This window comes from Dendronephthya gigantea, unplaced genomic scaffold (assembly GCF_004324835.1).
Source record: "Dendronephthya gigantea isolate DGI-Jeju-01 unplaced genomic scaffold, DenGig_1.0 000003F, whole genome shotgun sequence".
Taxonomy (NCBI): domain Eukaryota; kingdom Metazoa; phylum Cnidaria; class Anthozoa; order Malacalcyonacea; family Nephtheidae; genus Dendronephthya; species Dendronephthya gigantea.
Window position 1 is genome coordinate 3,657,022 of NW_021163013.1, and position 23,159 is coordinate 3,680,180.

Consider the following 23,159-nt stretch of genomic DNA (forward strand, 5'->3'; position numbering starts at 1 on the left):
TGAGTTATTGTGATAATTGGTAGTAGACAGAACTGATTTGAATACACTGTCACTCAATGGTTGATACAGTGAGCACAATTTACAAATGTTTACCACATAGGTATTACATTAGTAGCCATATGCAGCTACATACAGTGCAGTTTATTAAGACAAACAATGTAATCTACTAATATCAATACAGCCTTCGGGGGAGAACTGAGAAATGCTATAAAGATAATGGCATAATGCTACCAAATGCTACCCAGTTCTGCAATTCAAAAGGGTCATATGGTGAATAACAGCAAGGTTAAATGAAATTGATAAACATCAATGCCCATAAATATAGTGTGCCTCATCTACAAAATTGAAACATATTAATATATGTCTGTATCCTTCGCCTTATTAGCTGGCTAATATGTATCAGTGCAGTAATAGTACATTACTCAGCTACCTCGCATATATATATATATATATATATATATATATATATATATAATATATATATATATATATATATATATATATATATATATATATATATATATATATATATATATATATATATATATATATATATACCGACCTGTCGCCGACTCATTGTATGTAATCATCCTAGGAGAAAATGATTTCAGAAAGCTTAAGACGAAAGATTTCACTCATCAATAAAAGACAATAATCACCGACAATAATACTTTGCCCACGTCGGTGTCTTTGGAAACCAGGCTTAAGGTTCACGCACGCCGCACGGCAGCGCTTTCCCGCGTTATTTTTTTCTCATTTTACCCCCTTTTCCGCGTTTTATCCTTTTTCCGCGTTTTACCCTTTTTTTCCGCGTTTTACCCTTTTTTCCGCGTTTTACCCTTTTTTCCGCGTTTTACCCTCTTTTCCGCGTTTTACCCGTTTTTCCGCGTCTTACCCTTTTTTCCGCGTTTTACCCTTTTTTCCGCGTTTCACCCTCTTTTCCGCGTCTTACCCTTTTTTCCGCGTTTTACCCTTTTTCCGCGTTTTACCCTTTTTTCTGCGTTTCACCCTCTTTTCCGCGTTTTATCCTTTCTTCCGCGTTTTACCCTGTATTCCGCGTTTTACCCTTTTTTCCGCGTTTTACCCTTTTTTCCGCGTTTTACCCTTTTCTCCGCGTTTTACCCTTTTTTCCGCGTTTTACCCTTTTTTCCGCTTCCGCGTTTTACCCCTTTTCCCGCTTCCGTTATTCCGCTTCCGCCATTCCGCTTCCGCGTTTTACCCTTACCCCAATGATATTAGACTTTTGACCTTGCGTGGCGTCTGAGTTTCAAAGAAAAGATATAACAACTGAACGGCGACTCCTAACTGCAGGGAACGGCGAATATTATCACTCAGTAGTCATTATTTGCCTATCCAAAATCAGTTTTGTACCAGAACCAAAAAACAAAACTCGACGCCACTGCATGGTAGCTATTTTATAAATTGGAAGTTATTTTATAAATCGGAACATGACGATTAAATGGACCACCACAAAGACGAATTTCGTTCCGAATGACCAAATGTCGACAAGATGAAACGTAATTCCGTCCAAATGGATAAAATTGATCGAATAACATTTTATTCCGTTTATCAAACACTATGACACATGAAATAATGCAAACACAACATCTATAAGCGCCGTTTTTAAATGGCAAACTGCATGCAGTAGGTAGACCGTAAGACAACATTTGCAAATTGTAGGACACTTTTCTGAAGAATTTGCTGTGAATCAGACAACTGTTTGACAAACAATTACATGCATGAAAACCCCCATCTTGAATAGTTAATTTTTATCAAAAGTGCTACAAATGCATTTTATCCTCTTAAACTGGAGTTTATAATCACAATTTTTATCAATTCAGCATAATAATAATTATTATTAACTGATGTTTTTGTGCATCAGTATTATTACTTTTGGGGGTATAAAAAGTTCTTATTACTATAAGATTCGGAACATAGCCAGCGGGATATTTTTGGATGAGGTTGTATAGCTACCTATTCATACATAGTCCAACGACTTTGATGGAAAGCGCAAGAGAGTGATTAGAATACAAATTAAAAGAAATCTGTCGTGCCGAACGAATACTACCAGAACGAATATACCGCCTGCGCTATAGCTCAAGGACTAAATAAAACATTATATTTGTAAGTATTATAACGCAGATAAATAATTTGTTTTTCCTATTGACGCTTTAGGGAATGTTTTAGCTATTCCTATGCCTAGATACGAAAGAAGAGAAAACCTATCCTCTTATTTTTGCCTTTTCCACGCCTTGATCAAATTTACAATCACAATGACAGAGCGATTTGAGGTGATTGTCGATTTATTACAATACCGGGATCTACAAAACACGTCGTGTTTTGCTTTGATATTTTAGTACAAAATTTACTTAGGATAGACAAGTAGCTACTGAGAGATTAATCTACTGATATTCAAATGCAGCACATTCGCACTTGTATGCAGCATAGTGTCATTTCCACGCATGAGAGGTGGCCCTTATCGGCCATCGCGTATACTACAAACATGAAGTCGGTACACTAAGGCAAAGTTAACGCAAAAAGCACATGGAGGTTCTAGCTCCAGGGTTGTAGCAATGAAAGCTGCACTGAATCAGCCAGTTGTAGCTATGAACACGGGTAAAAATGCGTGCCGAGTAGTTTTTTTTAAGTTGATTAAACAAGTTTCAGCACATACTTGCAGCAACTATTGTTCCCGAATATTGTTACATTCACAATATTATCATGCACAACTCGTTAAACTAAACATAATTATTCATTCTTGTAGCCGTGAACCTGTTGTCAACTATTATCCATGCATGTTTCTGGGAAGACGTTGCAGCTAAAATGTTAACTTACCACGAGACTATTTACAATTATGCATATTGAACTTTCATAATTTTTATGCTAGCTCTGTTCTGCCCGATAGAATTCTTCGGAAAACATATATAGGTACAAAAGAAATACGTTAGGCAAAACTATTATATGAATATACACAACTCCTTGTCCTCTCCTAATTATTGCAACTTGTTTCTGCGTAAGTATATGAACAGGTGTACAACATCATGCATTATAATAATTATTCCGCTGTATATTTTCCTGATGTTAGTGGAACTTTATAACACAACTATATTTATCTACCTAAAATAAGTTAATAACATCCAGGCAGAGAAACATGGGTAATAATATGCTCAATAGGGCCTTTTATACGAGGAAAAATAAGCCGCGACTAATTTAAGACGCGATTTCGATAAGACTTGTTTAAAACTCCACGTGTTTTTTAACCTGAACAGAATGACAAATTCATTCTGGGAAAGTTAATTAATTGCTTAACTCTTTGTTTGTGTAAACCTCTTCATGCACAATGATATTAGACTTTTGACCTTGGCGTCTGAGTATCCAAGAAAGTTCAATAGATAGACTTTCATGCGCTTTTTGCGTTTACATTGCATTAGTGTACTGACTTCATGTTTGTAAGAATATTACCGCCTTATGCCCCACGAATTTCATTCGTAGCCTATTTCGCTTCTCCAAAGATATGCAATACAATAAAAAACCCCTGCAATTACTTCGCTGGCTATGTCTGGCCTGATTTTACTAGAACTTTGTATTGTATTCATATAACTAATAATTATTCTGATCTATATTTAAAATGCAAATTTCTATTCTATAAGTTAATTGATAATATCCATGCGGGGAAACATATGAAACAATAACATGCTCGATGGATGATGAATTAGGCGTTCATGCCTGTCATGCAGAAGTTCTTTCAATATAAAAAGGAAGAAACTGATTATGTGTTCTTCCTGTTTTAATTGTAAACAAAGACAGACCTGTATTCGTGTTCATGTTCTAGATGAATGCATGCACGCGGTTTCTCGCCTGCTGTAACAAGCATCACGTATAACGCCTATTTATAGTATGACGAGGATCTTATAAAAGGCCAAATGAAATTAGTTCATTGTTCACACAACGCATTATTCAGTCAAATTTTCCTTTAAACAAATTAAGCAGAAGAGTGTAAAATTCAGCTAACCCAGAGGGTAAGTACCGATTTGTGATATGCTATACCGATTGCTAATGCATGCATGCAGAAACTTTTTAAAGCCAATTTAATAGGAAGATATACCACTTATAAATACTTCGTTCACTGTAAAAAACTATAATTTTGTATTGAATATGTCTTCTTAAAATACACACGCGTCAACAAGCACAACACCAGAATACCGTAGTAAATCTTAGTCACAATTACTAGGGCGTAGATATATATGGAGCGTACCGCGTACGTCTTATTTTGCAATTTAATTACCAATTTGATTTAATTTGCTAAGAGTTTACTCGAGCTAGAGGAGTGATTTTGGTTGCGTTTTTATAGCAGGAGAAAGTTTATAAATATAAGCGGAAGATTGGCAGGCACTGCAAAATCAGCGCAGGTTAACTAAAAAGGAGAGCTATCTTTAAGAGGGGAATGTGGATTCGGTGTATAGTCGATTGTCCATCCTTATTTTAGCGAAACAATATATTATTAAATTTTGAAATATATGAACTAGATCAAGTAAAAATGTGTGCGTGCAGACGTTTAGTTTTGATCAGACGTTTAATCGAGTACACAGAATATGCGTGCAGTGTCGTTTAGCTTCGATCATACCTTCGATCATATAGTTTCGATCATAGCTTCGATCATAGCTTCGATCATAGCTTCGATCATGGCTTCGATCATAGCTTCGATCATAGCTTCGATCATAGCTTCGATCATAGCTTCGATCATGGCTTCGATCATAGCTTCGATCATAGCTTTGATCATGGTTTCGATCGAGTATCAGTGCTTTGAAAGTGTGCATTCACAATTACCTAAGTGCGCATAATAAAACCCAATATTATTACACTTTTTGTTACATAACGCGGCCAATGTTTGTCACAAAGAAGCGGGTTGAATTAATGAGCCGCTGAAGTTAGCACGAAGAAGCGGTAAGTTCAATGAGAGGCTGAACGCAAATAAGATGGTCACAAATATGTCACGTGCGACTACGATTTATTTCGATTGGCCAAAAAATTAGATTGACCTCGTGGGAGAATAAGCTTTGCGCGAAAAAACAAGACAGACTTAATTTAAGACTCTTGCTTTATTTCGAGGTGTGAGATTCATGCACCTGTTGCACAGTATGATTGTCGCGATAATTTTTTTTCTTTCTATATTACGTAATAGAATTATCCACAGTAATTAGCCTATACAGTTACCTAATTAGATATCTTTGATGTTCTGTCTTTTTCTTAGGAAAGTAATGAGTCACCGAAAATCAACAATCACCCTTTTTCTAGCAGGTAAACAGTCCTGCTTTGCCCAAACCTTATGTTATTGAACACTGGTTGATAAATGTTTATCTTATAATCAAGTTACTAAAAACACACTGTGTATACTGTATGCTACAAAGCAGTATTTATTCAGTCTTTCTCACAAACACATTTTCTTTCCACACCAATAAATATCCCAAAATCCAAATATTACATGATTAATCTTGCGCTTAGATTTTTACATCACCACGATTTGTGGACACGCAGGTTTGAAAACAACACTGATCAACCAGCATATGTACCAACAAAGTGTGTCCAGGCAGTGTAGCTTGCATACAGTATGTGCCAACCAACACGTCCCATCAAATAAAAATTAAAATTTTTGCTTATGTTGTCCCCCAAAAATACCTATCAAAGCTGGATTACCGAAAAAGGTTGATTTACCCACTTTTCACTTTTAGTTTTGTATTTCTCACTAGTTGGAATGCTGATACTGAGCAGTTTGATTGATGCGGATATGTTTCTGCACAACCCCAGAGGCTCCAACAACCGCCTGAATGGAAATACTGCTAATCGAAAGAATAATAATCGAATGTTCGATTCTCAGGTGATTTTCAACCTTAAAAACTAATCCTCGCGTGGTTTCATGAAATATCTGGCTTCACAATTAGTCAACTTCATTCATTCCTTTAATCACAGGCACATTTAAAATTGTATTATTTGCTTGTATTTTCACTACGAGTACTCTACACGACTACCTTAGCTTGCATGCCAGCAATTTTTCAACGTAGAAAGATCACTGAATAGTTTCGTATCACAAAACGTGACATTCTCCAAATGAATCGACCTCATTAATTATATTATAAATACATGCATGCAACACTCCTCGCCATTTTTAAGTTTCAACCAAGAAAATAATCTCCTCAGGCCTACTTTAGCTATAACTCATGGAATGACTCAATGGCAAAGCGTTGACTGATAGCCAATATTTTTATCATTCGTTATAAAATATACTGTATAGTCATAACATTGCATGAAGGTGATGTCATCCGTTTTCTGCAGGCTTTAGAAAAACATCAAAACAGTGCAAAATCTTTAATGTTGAATGACAAAACTAGACTTAAAGAAAATATTGCAAAATCCATGGAATAAAAATGAAAATGGTCAAATTCCGCGAAGACCACTCACCAAAAAATTATTAAAAACCACCTTTATTTTGTAGTGTGATACATAAACGTCAACAATAAACTACCTTGCAGTGTGCCAATCAATATTTAACATTATTTTTGCAATTAAGTGACGCCTTTTTATCATGTTTGTGCCTGGTCAAGCAAAAAACTGACATTTTCAAAATAAAAAAACATCTCAAAATTATTTTTTAAAGTTTCTTGCTAGACTATCATATGGCTTCCATTATGTCCATTTGATCTAAAAGCTACATAAATATTAAACCTTTTAATGTTTAACCAATATAGCTAGAGTTTTCTAAAACCAACAATTAAAATAAAACCTTCAATTTTTCTCAATGTAGGGAAAATAAAGTGACTAAATTGTTTTGTTAGGAAAATTTCGCGAGGACCATTCACCTAAAATTCCCTGAAGCAGGCACTGTTTTTTTCCTTAAACATTGTAGTATAATGTAGTAATATAGGTCTCACAGTGTCTCTGTGTTCAAAAGCACATGTTATTGCTCAAGCTATGAACTAACATATAATTCTCTATAATGTCAACCCCAGTTCTTACTTCATGGGACCTGAATACCACAGGTTTTTTACTCATTAGAAAGAGACCACGAATTATAATAATGCGTTGTTATAGTGTGGTTGAGAACCAGAATTTTGTCAGTTTGAAATCTTAAGGTCGGTACATTTGAGTATTCGACAATTTTTAGAAAAGAACATGAAGCAGTGGACAAATTTAGACATTTACTTTAAGGTTGCTGGGGCTATTAAACTTTTTTTATATTTTAGTTGGAGTAGGATACTTTTTTAAACATGTAGTAAAATAGCATTATTACTATAACTAAACCTGGAATAGGGGAGTTTTAAATTAAAAGAATTTTAAAATTTTTATATTATTGTATTTTATATGTGTTTTATCGTATATCTTATAATTAATCATGAGTATAAATTTCGAGGTGACTATTGATTTTCCCGCAACCTGATTGGTCAATATTCACTGTCTCTGAGGTGATAGTCACTGGCCAGTGACTAGCTTTATAGCTTTAGTCTCGGTGATCACAACCCTATATTCACTTCGCCTTCGCTCAGTGAATATTGCCATGTAATCACCTCGCCTTCGGTGACTAATTGTTCAATATTAATGTAGTTTTAAATAAAATTACTTCATGTTTCAGAACAACGCCAAAGGTGGTTACAATGTTGGTGATAAAACTGCTTCAGCATCGACCAGCGAAGACACGCAATTTAACATGGTAGATATATGCTAAAATATAAATTGTTAGAAATAAAATCATACCTTCGTCACATTATAGTTGGCCTATCCCGATTGCGCTGAACACTTCTCAGCATTATATATTGTTGAGTAAATTTGTTACACTATTTTTCATGCATGTTGAGCAAATTGGGGCAAAATTTTAAATTTTAAACGAGTTTCAAGCCACAAAACGTGGGCGGCTACAAAATTATAGATTTGTACCTAAGTTAACTGAATTACACCTTTGGTGTAAACTAAGGTTTCAAAATTGGCGGGTATTATTCTGTAATGTAACTTAGGTTGTTGTATAAAGAACTCCATCTCTGTGTACAAACTCCAATGCCTGAAATGGAAGTTCTAGATCAGTCGGATTCAGCGTTGGGAAAGACTTCAATCAAATTCTATTGCGCTGAAAGGGCTTTTGAAAAACTAAGTTGTATCGTAGGCATCCAAATTTTGCGCAAGAAATTTTTCGGTATAATTAAGTATAAATACATTCAATTATATGGCAAGCGTCACTTCCGGTGAAATGTAGCTCAGTAGATGGCTGAGAAGAATTTGCAACGTTCCATAGCTTTCCCATTCAATTTATGCTATGGTTGTATTAACTTGGTTATAAAAAAGACGTAATTTTCACATTTGAAATCAAATCGAATAATTATATTTTAGCATTATTCCAAGTGGCAAACGTACTTTTCCAAAGGTCTGGCTGGAGATCAATGCTCACAATTGAATGGCCAATCAGCATGGTTGTCACGATCGAGATTTAAATTGCAACATTGTTCTTCAATACCGATGTCAAGATGACAAAAACAATCAAAAACTGGGTCATCACTCCATGAGAAATGGTAAGTATATAGCTACAATAGTTAAAATTTTTTCATTCGTATAATTATTAACCGGCGAAATTTTCTAGCATCTGGAATTCCTGATACAAAATACCTTGCACGCATGATTAGCACGATTATCAAGTGTGTTGCAACACCTTTTCGGTAATTACGTCACAATATTATCGTGTTAAATTTAGAACCACTGTAAATGAGATGGATTTTAAGTTTTACTTTCTCAATTAAGCTGTGCGCAAAGACGCAAAAAAATATTTTTCATGCATGTGTTGACGAATGATGTTTTGCATCTTTGCACGTGGCTCGTGAGAGTAAAACTTCATATAGCTACATTTCATTTTTAAGGTGGTTTTAAATTTAAAAGTTGTGATGTTTAAATGTTGTGACGTAATTACCGAGAAGGTCTCTTAGTTTGCTTGATATAAATCAACAGTTAGAATTATATGTAAGACTTTTTAGCACTGTGCATGTTTTTTAATTATCGCTTAGTTTTTCAAATATCTTGCAGAAGGATTTGCAATTCAGTGCTTGCCATAATTAGAAAGACAAACTGAGACAGGGCCTATCTTAGTGTGTAGTTTGCGGCAATAATGCACTTTTAATTCTGTCAGTAATGATGGGTCAAGCTTGCAGTATTGAATGTGAATGTGCGTAGTATTATATTATATAGAACTTTGGGTGTTGACAAAAAGTTGTTAAGTGAGCCTGTAAAGCGAGGGGCTAATATTTATATATTTCTATTATCAAACCGTAAAAACAATCAATTAAAAAAACTAATATAAAGCTGCTAAACGTCTATGAAAATAACTTACGTAACGATAAACTAAATCACTTAACTATCTTCTGCGGTCATATTGAATTTTGAAATATTGCAAAATGTATTGGAAACTACTACCTTCTCCGCGGATTGGAAAAAAAGTGGGTGACAGGCTAGAGCAAAATAATGCCAAAACTTGATAACATAATTCCTTTTTCGCTCTCTTGGGCTTAATATTAGTATCTTAGCATAGGTTGCAAGCATTACCATGTCTACTTGACAACATACTTCTGTCAAAATGAATAGGTTTTTTTAGTTATAAACGGTTTGATCGCCTTATATAGACACATATTTGACGCAATAATTCTTTGAAAACTTCTAGGGAAAGCTACTGATACTCCGTATTTTAGCAAAGCTAGCTTCACCACTCGTGCTAACAAGAACTGGTACTTAAATTATGACTCCACAAGCTTTGCAAGAGGCCTCCACGAATCATGGGAATGGTATGATAAATGTTTCAAACGACATCGTAATAAAGGTTAGTTATCATGAATGCCGCCATCAATCATATCATATGTAGGATCAAATGAACTATAGATGCGTCAAGTCAAGAGCAATAAAATAAATTATTATATGGCAAGTGTTAATTAATTCCAATGAGATGGAGCACAGTGATTAGCTAAGAATAATTTTCAAGCGTGCATCACTTTTCCATAATGGACCGGCGTTACCAGCAATCCATTACGAGATAAAAAAACAAAGAATTAAATTAAAAAAAAATGGCTTCAGACGGGTTTTTTTTTAACTAAATCATAAATCATTTATTTTTGTTTTCATCAAATCAGCGCCAGGCTACTGATACGAACTCATGCATTTTTTGTTTCTTTCAATTTCAATGCATGCGTTATGCCACTATTATGATAAGCTCTTTATTAACCTCACATGCTCGGTCTTTACCGGGAAATATCGGACCTCGGTCTTTTTGTGCCAACCTCACCCTACGATCTTGGTCTGTACAAAAAGACATTCAGCTAATTTATCGCCGTCTTTTTAACAGAGAACACAAGACTTATTGTCATTTTAGAGCTTGCCAAAAATCAGTAGAAGTAGAGAGACAGAAATAAGTTTCTATACTTAGCGGTTTGGGCAGATCTTTGTTATGATGGATTTATTAACTTTTAAAGTTACTGGACATGACGTCAAATCGGGAATTTTGTATAACTTAAACAAAAGAAAATTTGACTCGCAAAAGTTTCTTAAAATACCTTGAACTTTTAATATACCGGGTGTCCCAAAAAAAAGTACCTATTTTTAATTCAACATAACTTGTAAGCGAACTGAAGAATTGCGATAAAATAATCCATATTAAGTGGAGTAATGTCTAACTTAAAGTTTGATATATTACATATAAAGTTTGAACGAGTAGTGTCTGAGATATTCGCGTTTAAAGTCGCAGCAACGTTTTGAAACTTGTCAAAAATCAGGAAAAAATGGCCTATTAAACTTGTTTTAACAATACCGGTTCGTAACATGGTGTCTTGTAACTTATTTTTTAGTGTTTTTTTTAAAAATCTTTTTTTACTTGTTCTTATTCATCTGCAAATTCATGTCCACCAGCAGCAACGCACTTTCTTGCCCGTGTCAGCATGCCATCAAAAGACCTTTGAATCATGTGGGCGTCCAAATTGCGACATGACCTAACAGTCGCCTCACGAAGTTCTCCCAAGTTTTGAGGTTGTTGGTCATGAGGAACTTCCCAAAGCTGCTGCTTTAAATAGCCCCAGAGGAAGAAATCACACACCGTCAGGTCAGGGGAGCGTGGAGGCCATGGCCAATCGCCGCGTTTACTCATGAGTCGACAAGAAAATTGCCCCTGTAGATATCGTATTGTCGCGTTTAACAAGCCATTTTTGCTGATTTTTGGCACATTTTAAAACGTTACCGTATCTTTAAACGCAAATATCTCGGAAACTACTCGCTCAAACTTCATATGCAATATATCAAACTTTACTCAACTACACATGGATTATTTTATTGTAATTCTTTAGTTCGTTTATAAGTTATATTGAATTAAAAATAGGTAATTTTTTTTGGGACACCCGGTATTCAAAATTCACAACCATGGTATAGGCACTTTATACGAGGTATACCGGTATACGAGCAACAATGACAGGAATTTTTTAAATGGTTCACGGCGCATGAACGAAAGGTATACCCAGTGTGGTGACCAGATCTGGCAATTTTTATTACCAGATTTATTTAGATGCACATTGATAGCCCCACGTGAGGTTACAGTCTAACTAGATTTGAGCAGCTTTGGTTACAATTGCGATAATACAATATTATAAGGTCACACTGAAAAAGTTAAGCAGGTAGGGGGGTAGAAAGTGGTTTGGGGGTTCTTTCCTGTGTGTTTACTTCCTGAAATTTGGATGGCACTTATTGAAGAATTACCATTTTGTGACAATATAATTACTTTCTTTCCAACATGGCTATTTTGCTAACATTAAACACTCAAAAGTTACCATTACTGTGGGCAGGAGGCATGCAGCCATTCGTAGAATTTTTTCAACGATAATAATCTTTATCTTTACAGGACTTTTCGCAGCTGATCAGGCACTGCAAGGTGATACTAGTATTTACACACGTCAAAATGCAAATGGGGCTCGTAGTGGTTACGAATGTGCGGAGGAAAGAGATTACTATCCTTACTGGCACCCAACTGACTGGACTGACATTGTGGTCTTGACTGATAATGAGACAATGTGTGAATATTATCACGAAGAAAGTTTTAATACTAAAACTAAAGGCAAGTGAAGATTTTTATTTTTTCCATACGTCAATGTATCAACATACCTTGGAAAACGTTTACTGATGCTAATGTAATTTCACCAGTAGCGTAGGCAGAACGATAATTGGGGGCCATATTCATATATTCGTGATACGCAGGATTAATTTCTTTTCAAATCAATTGTCTTTACAGTCTGTTTACATGAATAAAAAATTATATGAATATGGGCCCCCCAATTATCGATGCTGGCTACGCCACTGAATTTCACTCTACTGCAACATATTGCAACCCAATCCTAACAAACTATAAAGAATACTGCTTGTCATTGCCTATCTACTCCAAGCGGGTTTGCCCAGATCAGAGCAGACCTTTCTGATAACGCGAAAAGCCTGACACCGGACAAAAATGGTATGGCACTGATTTGAAAAAAAGTGATAATCTCGCAATCAATTAATTGGCAACCATTGCTAAAGTGTAGAGAAAGTGGCAATTTGCGCAATCGGCTATTGTAAATTTAGAATTTGCAGGAATAGATATTCCACCCAGATTTAAGAAAAAAGATTGAATTTCAGTTTAGCTGTTGGAAATTTGAGATTTACAAAAATTTTGCATGCTGCAGATTTCATGCAAATCTAAGTTTTCATCTGTGTCATAATATACTCAACAATGTCTAAAGTGTGAAAAGAATGTAATTTGTAAATATCGATACAGTCTATTTAGCTTCTGGCTCGCATGCAAACTACTCCATGAACATTATCATACGCGTGTTCGATTGTCACGCGAATCTTCACCCATGTGGTTTACTACCTTTATACGTTACATGTATGATGTCAAATGAAGTAATTGGCTCAGCAAAACAAAAGAGCCAATCAAAACAGTTATATAATGACTACAACTAACTTCTGTCTTGCTAGGAGAATGCCTTCAGTATTATCCATCGAAAACGGATGGTTTCCAGCATTTCTCAGTTTATAACAACAAAATTGAATGTGAAAATAATAAAGGCTATTGGGTTGAGTACAGCAACTATTTAGAAGAATATCCCAAGTATCAGACACAGAAAGAATGTGAAGATGGAGCGAGTTCTGAAAAGCTTCCTCTTATCTGGGCCATTCCTTACCGTTCTGAGAATATCGACAGCTTTACGATGACTGGCAATAGTGTGGATTCATTGAAGCGTTGTTTAGTTGGGCTTGAGAAACCGGATTGTAAGAAAACTCCGCATTCACGATCAAACCATTTGGGTAATGGCATTCACGTTATTCCACTTCGTTACACCTGGACTATTCCACATTTCCCGTCTAAAAATGCGCAAAGATGCATATTAAGAATAAGGTTAGTTAATTAACTCTATTAAAACTGGAACGATAATTTCATAATAAAATCCAGTCATTGGATGAAACCGATTTGAATATAATTTGCTGATTATTTTGGAAACAGCGCGAGGAAAATAGTCCTTCAAAGAACTGGGAAGGGCATCGATGAGTGAGAACATCTTCGAAGATGTTCATCCTAGCCGTGGCGATGGATTTCGTGCCTATACTGTAAATCAAAATTTAACATACATGGATAAAAAATTGGACCGATTTTCGCCCTATAAGGAATCAAATAAATGCAGTCACCTTATAACCCTGGAATATCTACTATTGTTATATAGGTGCTGTGTATTTTAAATGTGATTGGTTCATTCGTAGTCACATGGCTTTAAATAAATGCAATGTTTCCCGCCAGGGAAACAAGTGAAAAATTGTTGCCTGCATATTGTCATAACAAAGTTTTTTGAAATGAAATTGTCGTGTAACATGTATTTCTTTGTTCCTATATAACAAAACACTTAATGTTTGCTACACCTCGGGAAATAGTGAGTTTTGTTTTCCCTCGAGTCTCATTCAGACTCTTGGGAAAACAAAACTCGCTATTTCCCTCGGGAGCATACATTAAGTGTATAACATCATGAAAACATCGTTATAACATTTTCTGTTTAGGTACAACATCTCTACTGGCGATTATCCACCATTTAAAACGTTCAGCAATGAGAATAATGATGCGTAAGTGTTTCTGTCTAAATAAGCATGCGTGCAAAACATTTTTATGAGGCGCATGGGATATTCGTTTTTATGAGGCGCATGGAATATTTACGGAAGTCAAGGCGGCACATACGTGCTGAAAAACATTGTGGATTACGTTATTTCTTCGCACCAATAATATTGTTATTGATCGTCTGTTATTTCTTGTTCAATATATTGTAGAAACCAAGGGGTTTATTCTCCAGTCCAGAACAACCCAACAGTGAAAGTGGGTCAGGTTCAGCTACCACTACAACTTGCTATCAACACAGCTCAATTTGGAAGAACATTTCAAGATCGATCGCATCTATTCAAACTAATGCCCAGGCCTACCTCAGTTTCAGACTATGACGTCATCCGCAATTTAAACGTACGCGGAAAACGCGGAAATATCGTTCAAGCTTTCCCTGCAGTGGAATACGATTTTGTTCCTAAGCGCATGACGATTGAAAGCACGAGTCTTTTGCACATTCAGTGGACAGGTAAGTTCTTTATTTTATTATTATGGTTGAAATTTTCTCTGGAAATGATTGCCGAGAACATAGTGCATTATCCTGGATATTGTATAATATTGGTGCAGTTAAACGAAGCATTTTCAGCGAATTTAAACGAATATGTAAACTTACATTCTTGGACCTTTTTTTAAAGGATCGAATACGAATCCCTCGGGAAACAATGGTCAAGGAACAGCAGGTAACTAAATCTTAGAATGAAAAGTTATTATTATTAGCGGTAGTAGTATAATTAACTCTTATTTGAGACGGTATCTCTTTGGCACATTAAGGTAGATGTTTCCGTTTTAATATTTACATATTTAGAGTATTACATATGATAGATACATTATTTACAAAGACACGTGTATAAAAAATGAAAGTATGTCATGCAAGAAAGTTGTTAGAGATTTTACAGAAGAAGAATTCAGAAAGAACCGGACATTAATCGCGGTTATGAGCAGCATTAAGTTGGCCTATTGACGTATTTTTTTAAATATTATGTAGAAATAAAGAATACTTCTACATAAAAATCTACCAATACGATTGCAAGTTACAGCTTCAGTACTACTTTAGACCTGGCACATTCAAATTCAAATTGATATAGGTTCTTTTCGTACACGAAAATCATAGCTATATGATCTAAAGTAAGTAGCTACCAGTAAACTGTACTAAAGCTTGAACGCTAACTTAGCTGCAACCTTTAAGCCAAACTTAAAGGTATTTGGTTTTTCTGAGTTATTGAACGTTTAATTGAGACAGATGCATGTAGAGAGTAATTATCTAGGAATGTCTAAAACTATGTAAAATACAATCATTTGCAATTTTTATAAAAATGGCACGAGAAACAACGAGTCAAAAAAATACTTTTGAAACAATTTTTGACTTCAACAAAGTATATCGCTGAACTATAGGGGTTAGCGTTTCAAGTTTTAATACAGTTCACCGGTAATTGGTACAGGTTCGATAGCGAGTCAGAAAAAAGGATTACACAACATCCTTCAAAACAAACCTCAGAGCGGCGCTGTGCATGTTGCAGTGTAAAATTATTATCTTACACATGTATCCACTTCACATCTCTAGCTACTGATCGAAACAACATCGTGGAAATGCAAGATCCTTCCCTTAGTTACCCTATGCCATCAAAGAAACCATTAACGATGTTCACTAATGCTGAAATTATTTGGTCAAGTGATCCAGCGACAGAGACTAATCAAGATCTTGTTTTAAGTATGGCTTCCTCAGGATACTACAACAGCATGGCGATTTGCGAGGCTTCACCAAAACAGACTGCACTTAATGTGCTGTTAAACAACGCCCCAGCATCGTATCGCGGTATGTTGCTGAGATTTGCGCCTGGTGAATATTACTACATGTGTACACGAAATAACGCCTTCTCTAATCGTAGTCAAAAAGGCAGGCTTGTCGTCCGAGAAGTGCCGGGCAAAAAACTCGCTGGCAGTTAAAGCATATACTCTTACAAAAACATCGTTTTTTATTCTCCAACAACTCATAGCTATAGTTAATTAATTAATACGCAAATGTCAACTGTTGTCTTCTATTCAAATAAATGTACTTTTTTTCTTCTTGCGGTCCGAATTCATGTTTTAGCGTTTCCTGCAATCTGATTGGCTACGCGAGCGGTCCGTATGAGGCTGTACGGACCGCGCGAGATTTAAAAACACGCACGCACGGGGGGCGGGTAATTAAAAAAAATAAATCTATCATTTACCAGTTATGTCGGTCCGTATAGGGAAATAGAGGGCCTTTGCCTCAATTAGAAATAGCCTGTATTTTTCCTTTATATTCAGCATCACAACAATTTAAACAATACCGACAGACACTTTTCCATAGTCTTATGTATTTCAATATCGTAACAGATACAAATACCAAAAATATCCAGGTTTTATGTAATATCCCGGTCTACGGTGCTAAAACCTCTTGTCTTGTATAGCATTTTTTCTGTCTTAGCAAATATTGGCCTAGTATCCCAATAGGGCCTATCAAATTTTCTCCATATACTGCAATTTTACATTTGAAAACGTCGCTTATACATGTCGTGTTATTATAGTATTTCCTGTGTCACAGTTTGGTTAAATGGAATAAAATGTATTGGAACAATTTGATACAGTTGAACGAAATTCAGATTCATCGTGGCATTTTCTCTTTCCATATGGTCTTTTTTTATATTTCTTTCCACAAACACACATAAAGATAAATTCAACTTTTCACAATATGTAGAGTTCTCATTCATAAAAAAAAGTTTTTAGTGAACTGGGCATAAAATAAAACGATTTAAAATATGATGCCTCATGCCTGGCAAGCCAAAATGCCTGGCAAGCCAAAATGCCTGGCAAGCCAAATGTATTTTAAAGTCCAGCCAATGAAAATCATTCTTGCGAGGAGCTGCGATACTACCCCGAACGTTACCCACTATATTTCTCTATCCAACATTCCATCACCTAATCGATCAGTTACCATATATTTCACCGCACCGTATTATACTATAATCTTCATCATTAAAGACACATTTAATAACTATTATCTGCGCACGTGTTCTTCTACCATCGTGGTTTAGCGAATTCAGTGGAGTTCAATTTATGGCGTTAACGGCACACCAAAGCAGCTTAGCTCTTAGAGGGATTTGGGAGTTACAGGAACCATGTGGCGTCAGCAAAGCTCAAAATCCGCCATCTTTTGCAGACACGATTTGGCAAAGAGCAAGTCCTCCAGGAATTTTAGTAATAGCTCAGTGGTTTACACCAAAACTGTTTGTAATATATTTTCGTTGCTGATCAGGCTTCCCTCATTACAGGCTATTCTTAACCGACAATCAGGCGTCTCTTTTGCAACGTAATGTATTCCAATTTTTTTTATTTTTTGTTTTTTATTCGCCCATTTTTATCACGTGTTTTGCCCATACAAATCATGTATTTTCCCCTATTTATTTCCGTACTCACTCTGGTGACGAAGGCCCTCGGTCGAAACGTCGAGAAGTGCTTTGTCTATTTTAGGCAGTTGTTATACAACATTTCATGCTAACTTGTGAAATACGAGTCTAACTGCCAAAGATTGCGCAGTATTTTGGTCGCATAAATTATATACATCTGTAATTCACCATGCATAAAGGTCTCATTTAAGCCGGTTTTCCACTAGCGATATTTTTCGAGCGAATCGATATTTTACTTTTGTTTCAGAGCTCTCAACTGCAACCATCTGGAACAAATTGCTCAAATACAAAGAAATAAAGTCGCTCCGCGCGAAAAATATCGCTAGTGGAAAACCGGCTTTATGAACTGTTAACCCGCGACCGATCTGGGTGCGCCAGAAAGCGGCTATATCATTACCCTATAGTTCGATATAGTTGCTTCTTCTTTGAAACCATGATGTAAACGACGTTTTGTAAAAATATTTATATGAAGTATCCCCTAATAACAGAAAGCAATTTAAAAGACACCCCAGTTGTTTATATTGTGCAAATTTAAAAACGTGCTTACATGAGAAGCAATGTCAAGCACTGAGGTGAAACTGAGATTTTACTTTAATTTCCTGTGAACGTCAAAGGAGAAGAATAATAATTGTTTATTTCGTTATTAACATCATAATTATATAATTGCTGTGAAAGAAAGAAATTTGTTAATGTGTTTCGGCATTGTTAAAAATAACTTGATAAAGAAGCGCCCTGCATGGTTTACTGCTTTCTATTAGCTTCTCGAATGTTCCGCCTGGGCCGTCATGATGACGTATATTAACATAACACTTTAACGAGTAATTATATAAGTTAACAAATGTTAGAATGGTTATTGCTCCAGTAAGATTACACGGCTTGTTTGCCAAAGTTTATTGACAATAACAATCTGTTTTCACCATTATAACTAAGATGATAGTGTGATTTCATAGATCCAGAAAGAAGGTACATGTGGTTTGCAATGTTGATCACAGATAACTTATCAGCATGGAGATAATAGCACTAGTTCCTAGGTCCAATAAGACAGCATGGCTTGTTTGCACGTTTCACTGACAATATCTTATCACTGTGTTAATCAGTCCAACAATCAGTCAACATTGAATGCCGCCATTCATCATTCATATAAACGTGTATTGGTGAGTAGTAGTTACTAGGAAAGCATGTCCTGGGACTTGAATTTTCCTCCACATCATTTGAAAGTCTCAGCAATAATGGCACATAAACATTGTGATTGCATATAATTTGAACATACCATAAGCACAATTCACTGTTCTTTTGACTCTTAATCAATTGGTTCTTTAGATATATAATTGGCAAGCAAAATACATTAATATAAAACATTTACAGTATTTGATACCAAATCTTGCCATTCAGACGGCAGAGACTGTTTTGACTGTCTAGAAAATTGTGGTGTGAACCAATCCTGGAGCGATGAACTTCAATAATAATGCCCATATTTGTAGCCTTAAACTTAATATTTCGTTTGAATATACTAGAAATACATGCATGCAGCAACCCCTCGCCATTTCAAACGAAGCAAAATATTTCCTGAGCTAGCCAGACCTAACCTTCAATATTATGAAATGTCCTAAATATAAAGCCGATAGCTGATGTTTCAAATTTTTCGGAAACAAACCCAGTCGTAAAGGTGAAGTGAAATCACCCGTTTTCCTGCTGCTTTCCGTTGCATTAAGTTATAGACTTTTACGGTTTAAGTGGGAGTTAATACTCCATTATAGCTAAACCTTCAAAACATCAAAACAGCACAAATAATATAAATAACCAAGCAGTGAACGTCGAATGTTGTTTTTCGATTATTAAATTCATGCAGTGATTGCAGTCGACTCTATAAACCTTTAAAGTGATATTTGTTATATTAAAACTCCAAAATACACTTTTAAGAACTCTTTTTGAAGTTAAAACGATGATATAAAGCCTTAAATTAATAGTCGGTCACGTCTTCGCAAAACCGTGAAACGACATACTGTACCAAGGTCATAAAATATATTCGTACAGCAAACACGAAATAAACCTCAAAATAAGCAAAATAGACTCCTACCATTTCAAGGATTATAATCGAGTTGTTCCTTTTCATCGCTAATTCTTGCAGTTCTGATTATATTTTAAACTCTTCCCAGTGTTTTATCTGTTATTTCATTCCACATTTCATATTTTGTTTTCGAAACATATCTTTAAAAAAATAATTTGCAAAATTACAGTTAAATTGCTGACGTTTTTCACTGAAACACAAATGTTTCGTCTTAGCCAATCAGGAAGTTGCTGATTACCAGTCTACACTCGTTCGCATTTCGCACATGCGCACAAGACCTATGACCATTGAACGTCCATGCTCCAAATCTAGGCGACTTTGGATTCCGCTATGTTCTCCCGGGTCCCGGGTGTAATTCCTAATCTCCGGGCGGAATTAGTACCCTTGCACGGTGCTCCGCACCGGCTCGGGGATCAGCAGAATGGCTGTCGTTTTATCCCCGAGCCGGTGCGGAGCACCGTGCGAGGGTACTAATTCCGCCCGGAGATTAGGAATTACACCCAGGACCCGGGAGAACATAGCGGAATCCAAAGTCGCCTAAATTTGGACCATGGACGTTCAATGGTCATGGCACTTGTGCGCATGCGCGGAAGGCCAACGCGTGTAGACTGGTAATCAACGAACGTTCTGATTGGCTAAGACAGAAAGTTTGTATTTCAATGAGAACGTCAGCAACTTAACTGTCATAATGTCATTTCGTAAACATTTTTGTAAAAGCGTTTCATAAACTTTGTGCAAAGAAAGTAAAACGAGAAGAAACAAGATATATGAAGCATGACAGATAGCAAAGATGAACGTGGATACAGTCAAAACAAAGCCGTGTAAGAGGCATAATTCATAATCTGCAAGCTTATAAATGTTTTCAAAGACAAAGCGTACGTGTTTATTTCGTATTTGTTTCGCGGTAAGAATGAGCCGTATTTTTATGCTTTTCAGCTTTGTATGCCGTTTATTTGTTAAATTTTCAGTTTTTTTTGCAAACGCATAAACCAGTAAAGGACTATTACCCCTTTGCTTTAAGTTCAAAAAGTGTTTTTGAAAGTGTAATTTGAATTTTGGTATCAAAAATCCACACTATATTTATGAAGTATACTGAGACTTTTAGCCGCCGGCGTCGACTGCAATTACAGAATAAAATAGCATTTGAAGTTTTTTCTTTGTCTGTGAAGATTTTGTACTGTTTTAATCGTTTGAAACTTTGATTTTAAACCGTTATTTAATTGCTGGCATGGTATAATGCAGCAAAATTGAACGGGCAATGTTTACACTACCTTTATGATTATTTTTGTATTGAATGATGGAAACTTTAAGACTGATTTGAGTTTTGTGTTATTTCATAATATACGTTTAGGTCAGGTTAACTCAGGAAATTGTGTACTTGGTTTGAAATAGCGAGGGGTTGCTGCCTGCATGTATTTCTAGTTTATATGTACCTGCACAATGGCTGGTTTCAATTTCAATACCTGCACTATGGCAAAGTCTAATTTTAATACCTGCACTATGGCAAAGTCTAATTTTAATACCTGCACTATGGCAAGGTCTAATTTTGATACCTGCAATATGGCAAGGTCTAATTTTAATACCTGCACTATCGCAAGGTCTAATTTCAATACCTGCACTATGGCAAGGTTTTTGCTTGCGATATCTCAAGAACCAATCAAGAGTCAAAAGAACAGTGAATTGTGCTTATGGGTAGGTTCAAATTATATACTATCACAATGTTTATTTGCCATTATTACTGAGACTTTCAAATGATGTGGAGAAAAATACAGATCCTGGGACATACCTTCTTGGTTCCTACTACTCAGTAATACACGTTTATATCAATGATGAATGATGGCATTCAATGTTGACTGTCGGACTGATTACCACAGTGATAAGATATTGTCAGTGAAACTTGCAAATAATTAAGCCACGCAGTATTAAAGATTTGCACGCTCATATAATCCGATTGTGATCAAAATTTTCTGAAAGTATTGACAAACGGCTAACTTTAAAAGGGGGAACGGGGAATCGGGGAATCGGGGAATCAGGGAATCAGGGAATGGGGGAATCGGGGAATGGGGGAATCGGGGAATCAGGGAATCGGGGAATCAGGAATCGGGGAATCAGGGAATCGGGGAATGGGGGAATCGGGGAATCGGAAAATCGCCCTACAAAATGTGATATTTCATTATTATCATTAAATACTTTTTTACAAACAATAACCTTTCAGCTTATTAATTTGGCTGATTTTAAATGAGTTGTTTTCTAACGAAATAATACTATGACTAATATCCACGCTTTTCTTTTTGTGAGCTTGCTCCTTCCGTCTCGGTAGTGTTTTCGATTTAATTTTGTAAATGATACAACTCAACTTCAGCCATTACAATACTTATTCTGAGGCTCAATGTTAACACGTGTCGGTCCTCTTTGACCCGCTATGCATGCTGGGTCATACACTACATCTCTCCCCACTAATAAATCTTGTCCCTTTAATATCAATATTCAACTGTTAACGTTTGGTGTCCGAAAAGGTTCGCATCCTAGTTTAAACATATATGTATATATAGTGGTCTGTCCGGTCTAACTATCAAATCCTAGTCTAACCGGTTTTTGCCGAAGTCTGAGAGGATAACGTTGTTCCTGTGGTTCTACCTCATCCGCTTCTTGGTTTGGTTCACGAGGATCTCCTTGCTCTTGTACGTCCAATGCTATTTCATCTTCCACCTCGTTTTCATTTTTCCCTCTCACAGCATCACTAGCAACTGCAGATTCCATCTCTTAGGTCTTGTTTTTGTTTTCTGAAGCACGTAACTGATCGATATGTCTCCTCCAGATAACATTTGGTGCGACCTCTATTTGATATGACACTGGTCCAGTTCGAGCACGTACAATTCCTTGGATCCACTTTTCCTTCCCGCGGTAATTTCTGACACTCACTGCTTGCCCAATGAAAAGTTGACGTGCATTACTGGCGATAGCACCTTTAGGTTTGGCTTGACTGACTTGTTTATCTATGACGTGTTTTCTAATATATGGTTTGATCAAGTCTAAACGCGTGCGTAAGTTTCGTCCCATGAATAGAGATGCTGGCATCTCACCGGCAGTACTATGTGGCGTATTCAGTGCTGTAGAAGTGGGGGGGCACTTGGGGGCGGAGCCCCCCTTCTTCAAACTCTGGGGGGGCTCAGCCCACCTTCTACTTTAGAAAATCAATAATTAATTAAGAACACTATATTAAACAAAACTGGTCTACTTTTTTATGAAGTAGCACCAAAATTACTAAAGTGGCATCCGTAATGAATCTTATATATCATGTTGTTTTATTAATGTTTCTTATAATTATACGCTTATGCTTTGTATCTTCCAAGCGGAATGGCTTAGGTTAAAACTTAAAACATACACTAAGTACAGTAAGCGCGAGAACCACTTTGAGTAGCGCGGGCGCAGGCAGCCAAATATTTACGACTTATTTACATAATTCTTACGGAGATTATTATTACAT

General features: G+C 36.1%; 1 protein-coding gene and 1 long non-coding RNA gene across 5 annotated transcripts; both read left to right on the plus strand.

The window, feature by feature from the left end:
* The first annotated feature begins 3,552 nt into the window (after positions 1–3,552).
* Positions 3,553–7,702, plus strand: LOC114541863. 2 transcript variants are annotated; one of them, XR_003689382.1, is made up of 4 exons: positions 3,553–4,019; positions 5,252–5,298; positions 5,748–5,875; positions 7,625–7,702. It is a non-coding gene; the product is annotated as an uncharacterized LOC114541863 (long non-coding RNA). The 2 variants fall into 2 exon arrangements; XR_003689377.1 differs by having other exon boundaries at positions 3,553–5,298.
* Positions 7,703–8,379: 677 nt separating this feature from the next.
* LOC114541846 (protein DD3-3-like) lies at positions 8,380–16,196 on the plus strand. Of its 3 annotated transcripts, none has more exons than XM_028561653.1 (8): positions 8,380–8,552; positions 9,689–9,844; positions 11,903–12,115; positions 13,012–13,432; positions 14,083–14,145; positions 14,347–14,645; positions 14,812–14,856; positions 15,738–16,196. In XM_028561653.1, exons 1-8 carry the CDS (start codon positions 8,438–8,440, stop codon positions 16,118–16,120), a joined length of 1,695 nt encoding a protein of 564 aa, XP_028417454.1. In that variant the 5' UTR covers positions 8,380–8,437; the 3' UTR covers positions 16,121–16,196. The 3 variants fall into 3 exon arrangements, with proteins under 3 accessions (XP_028417454.1, XP_028417466.1, XP_028417459.1); XM_028561665.1 differs by having other exon boundaries at positions 15,885–16,196; XM_028561658.1 differs by lacking the exon at positions 14,812–14,856.
* Positions 16,197–23,159: the final 6,963 nt, after the last annotated feature.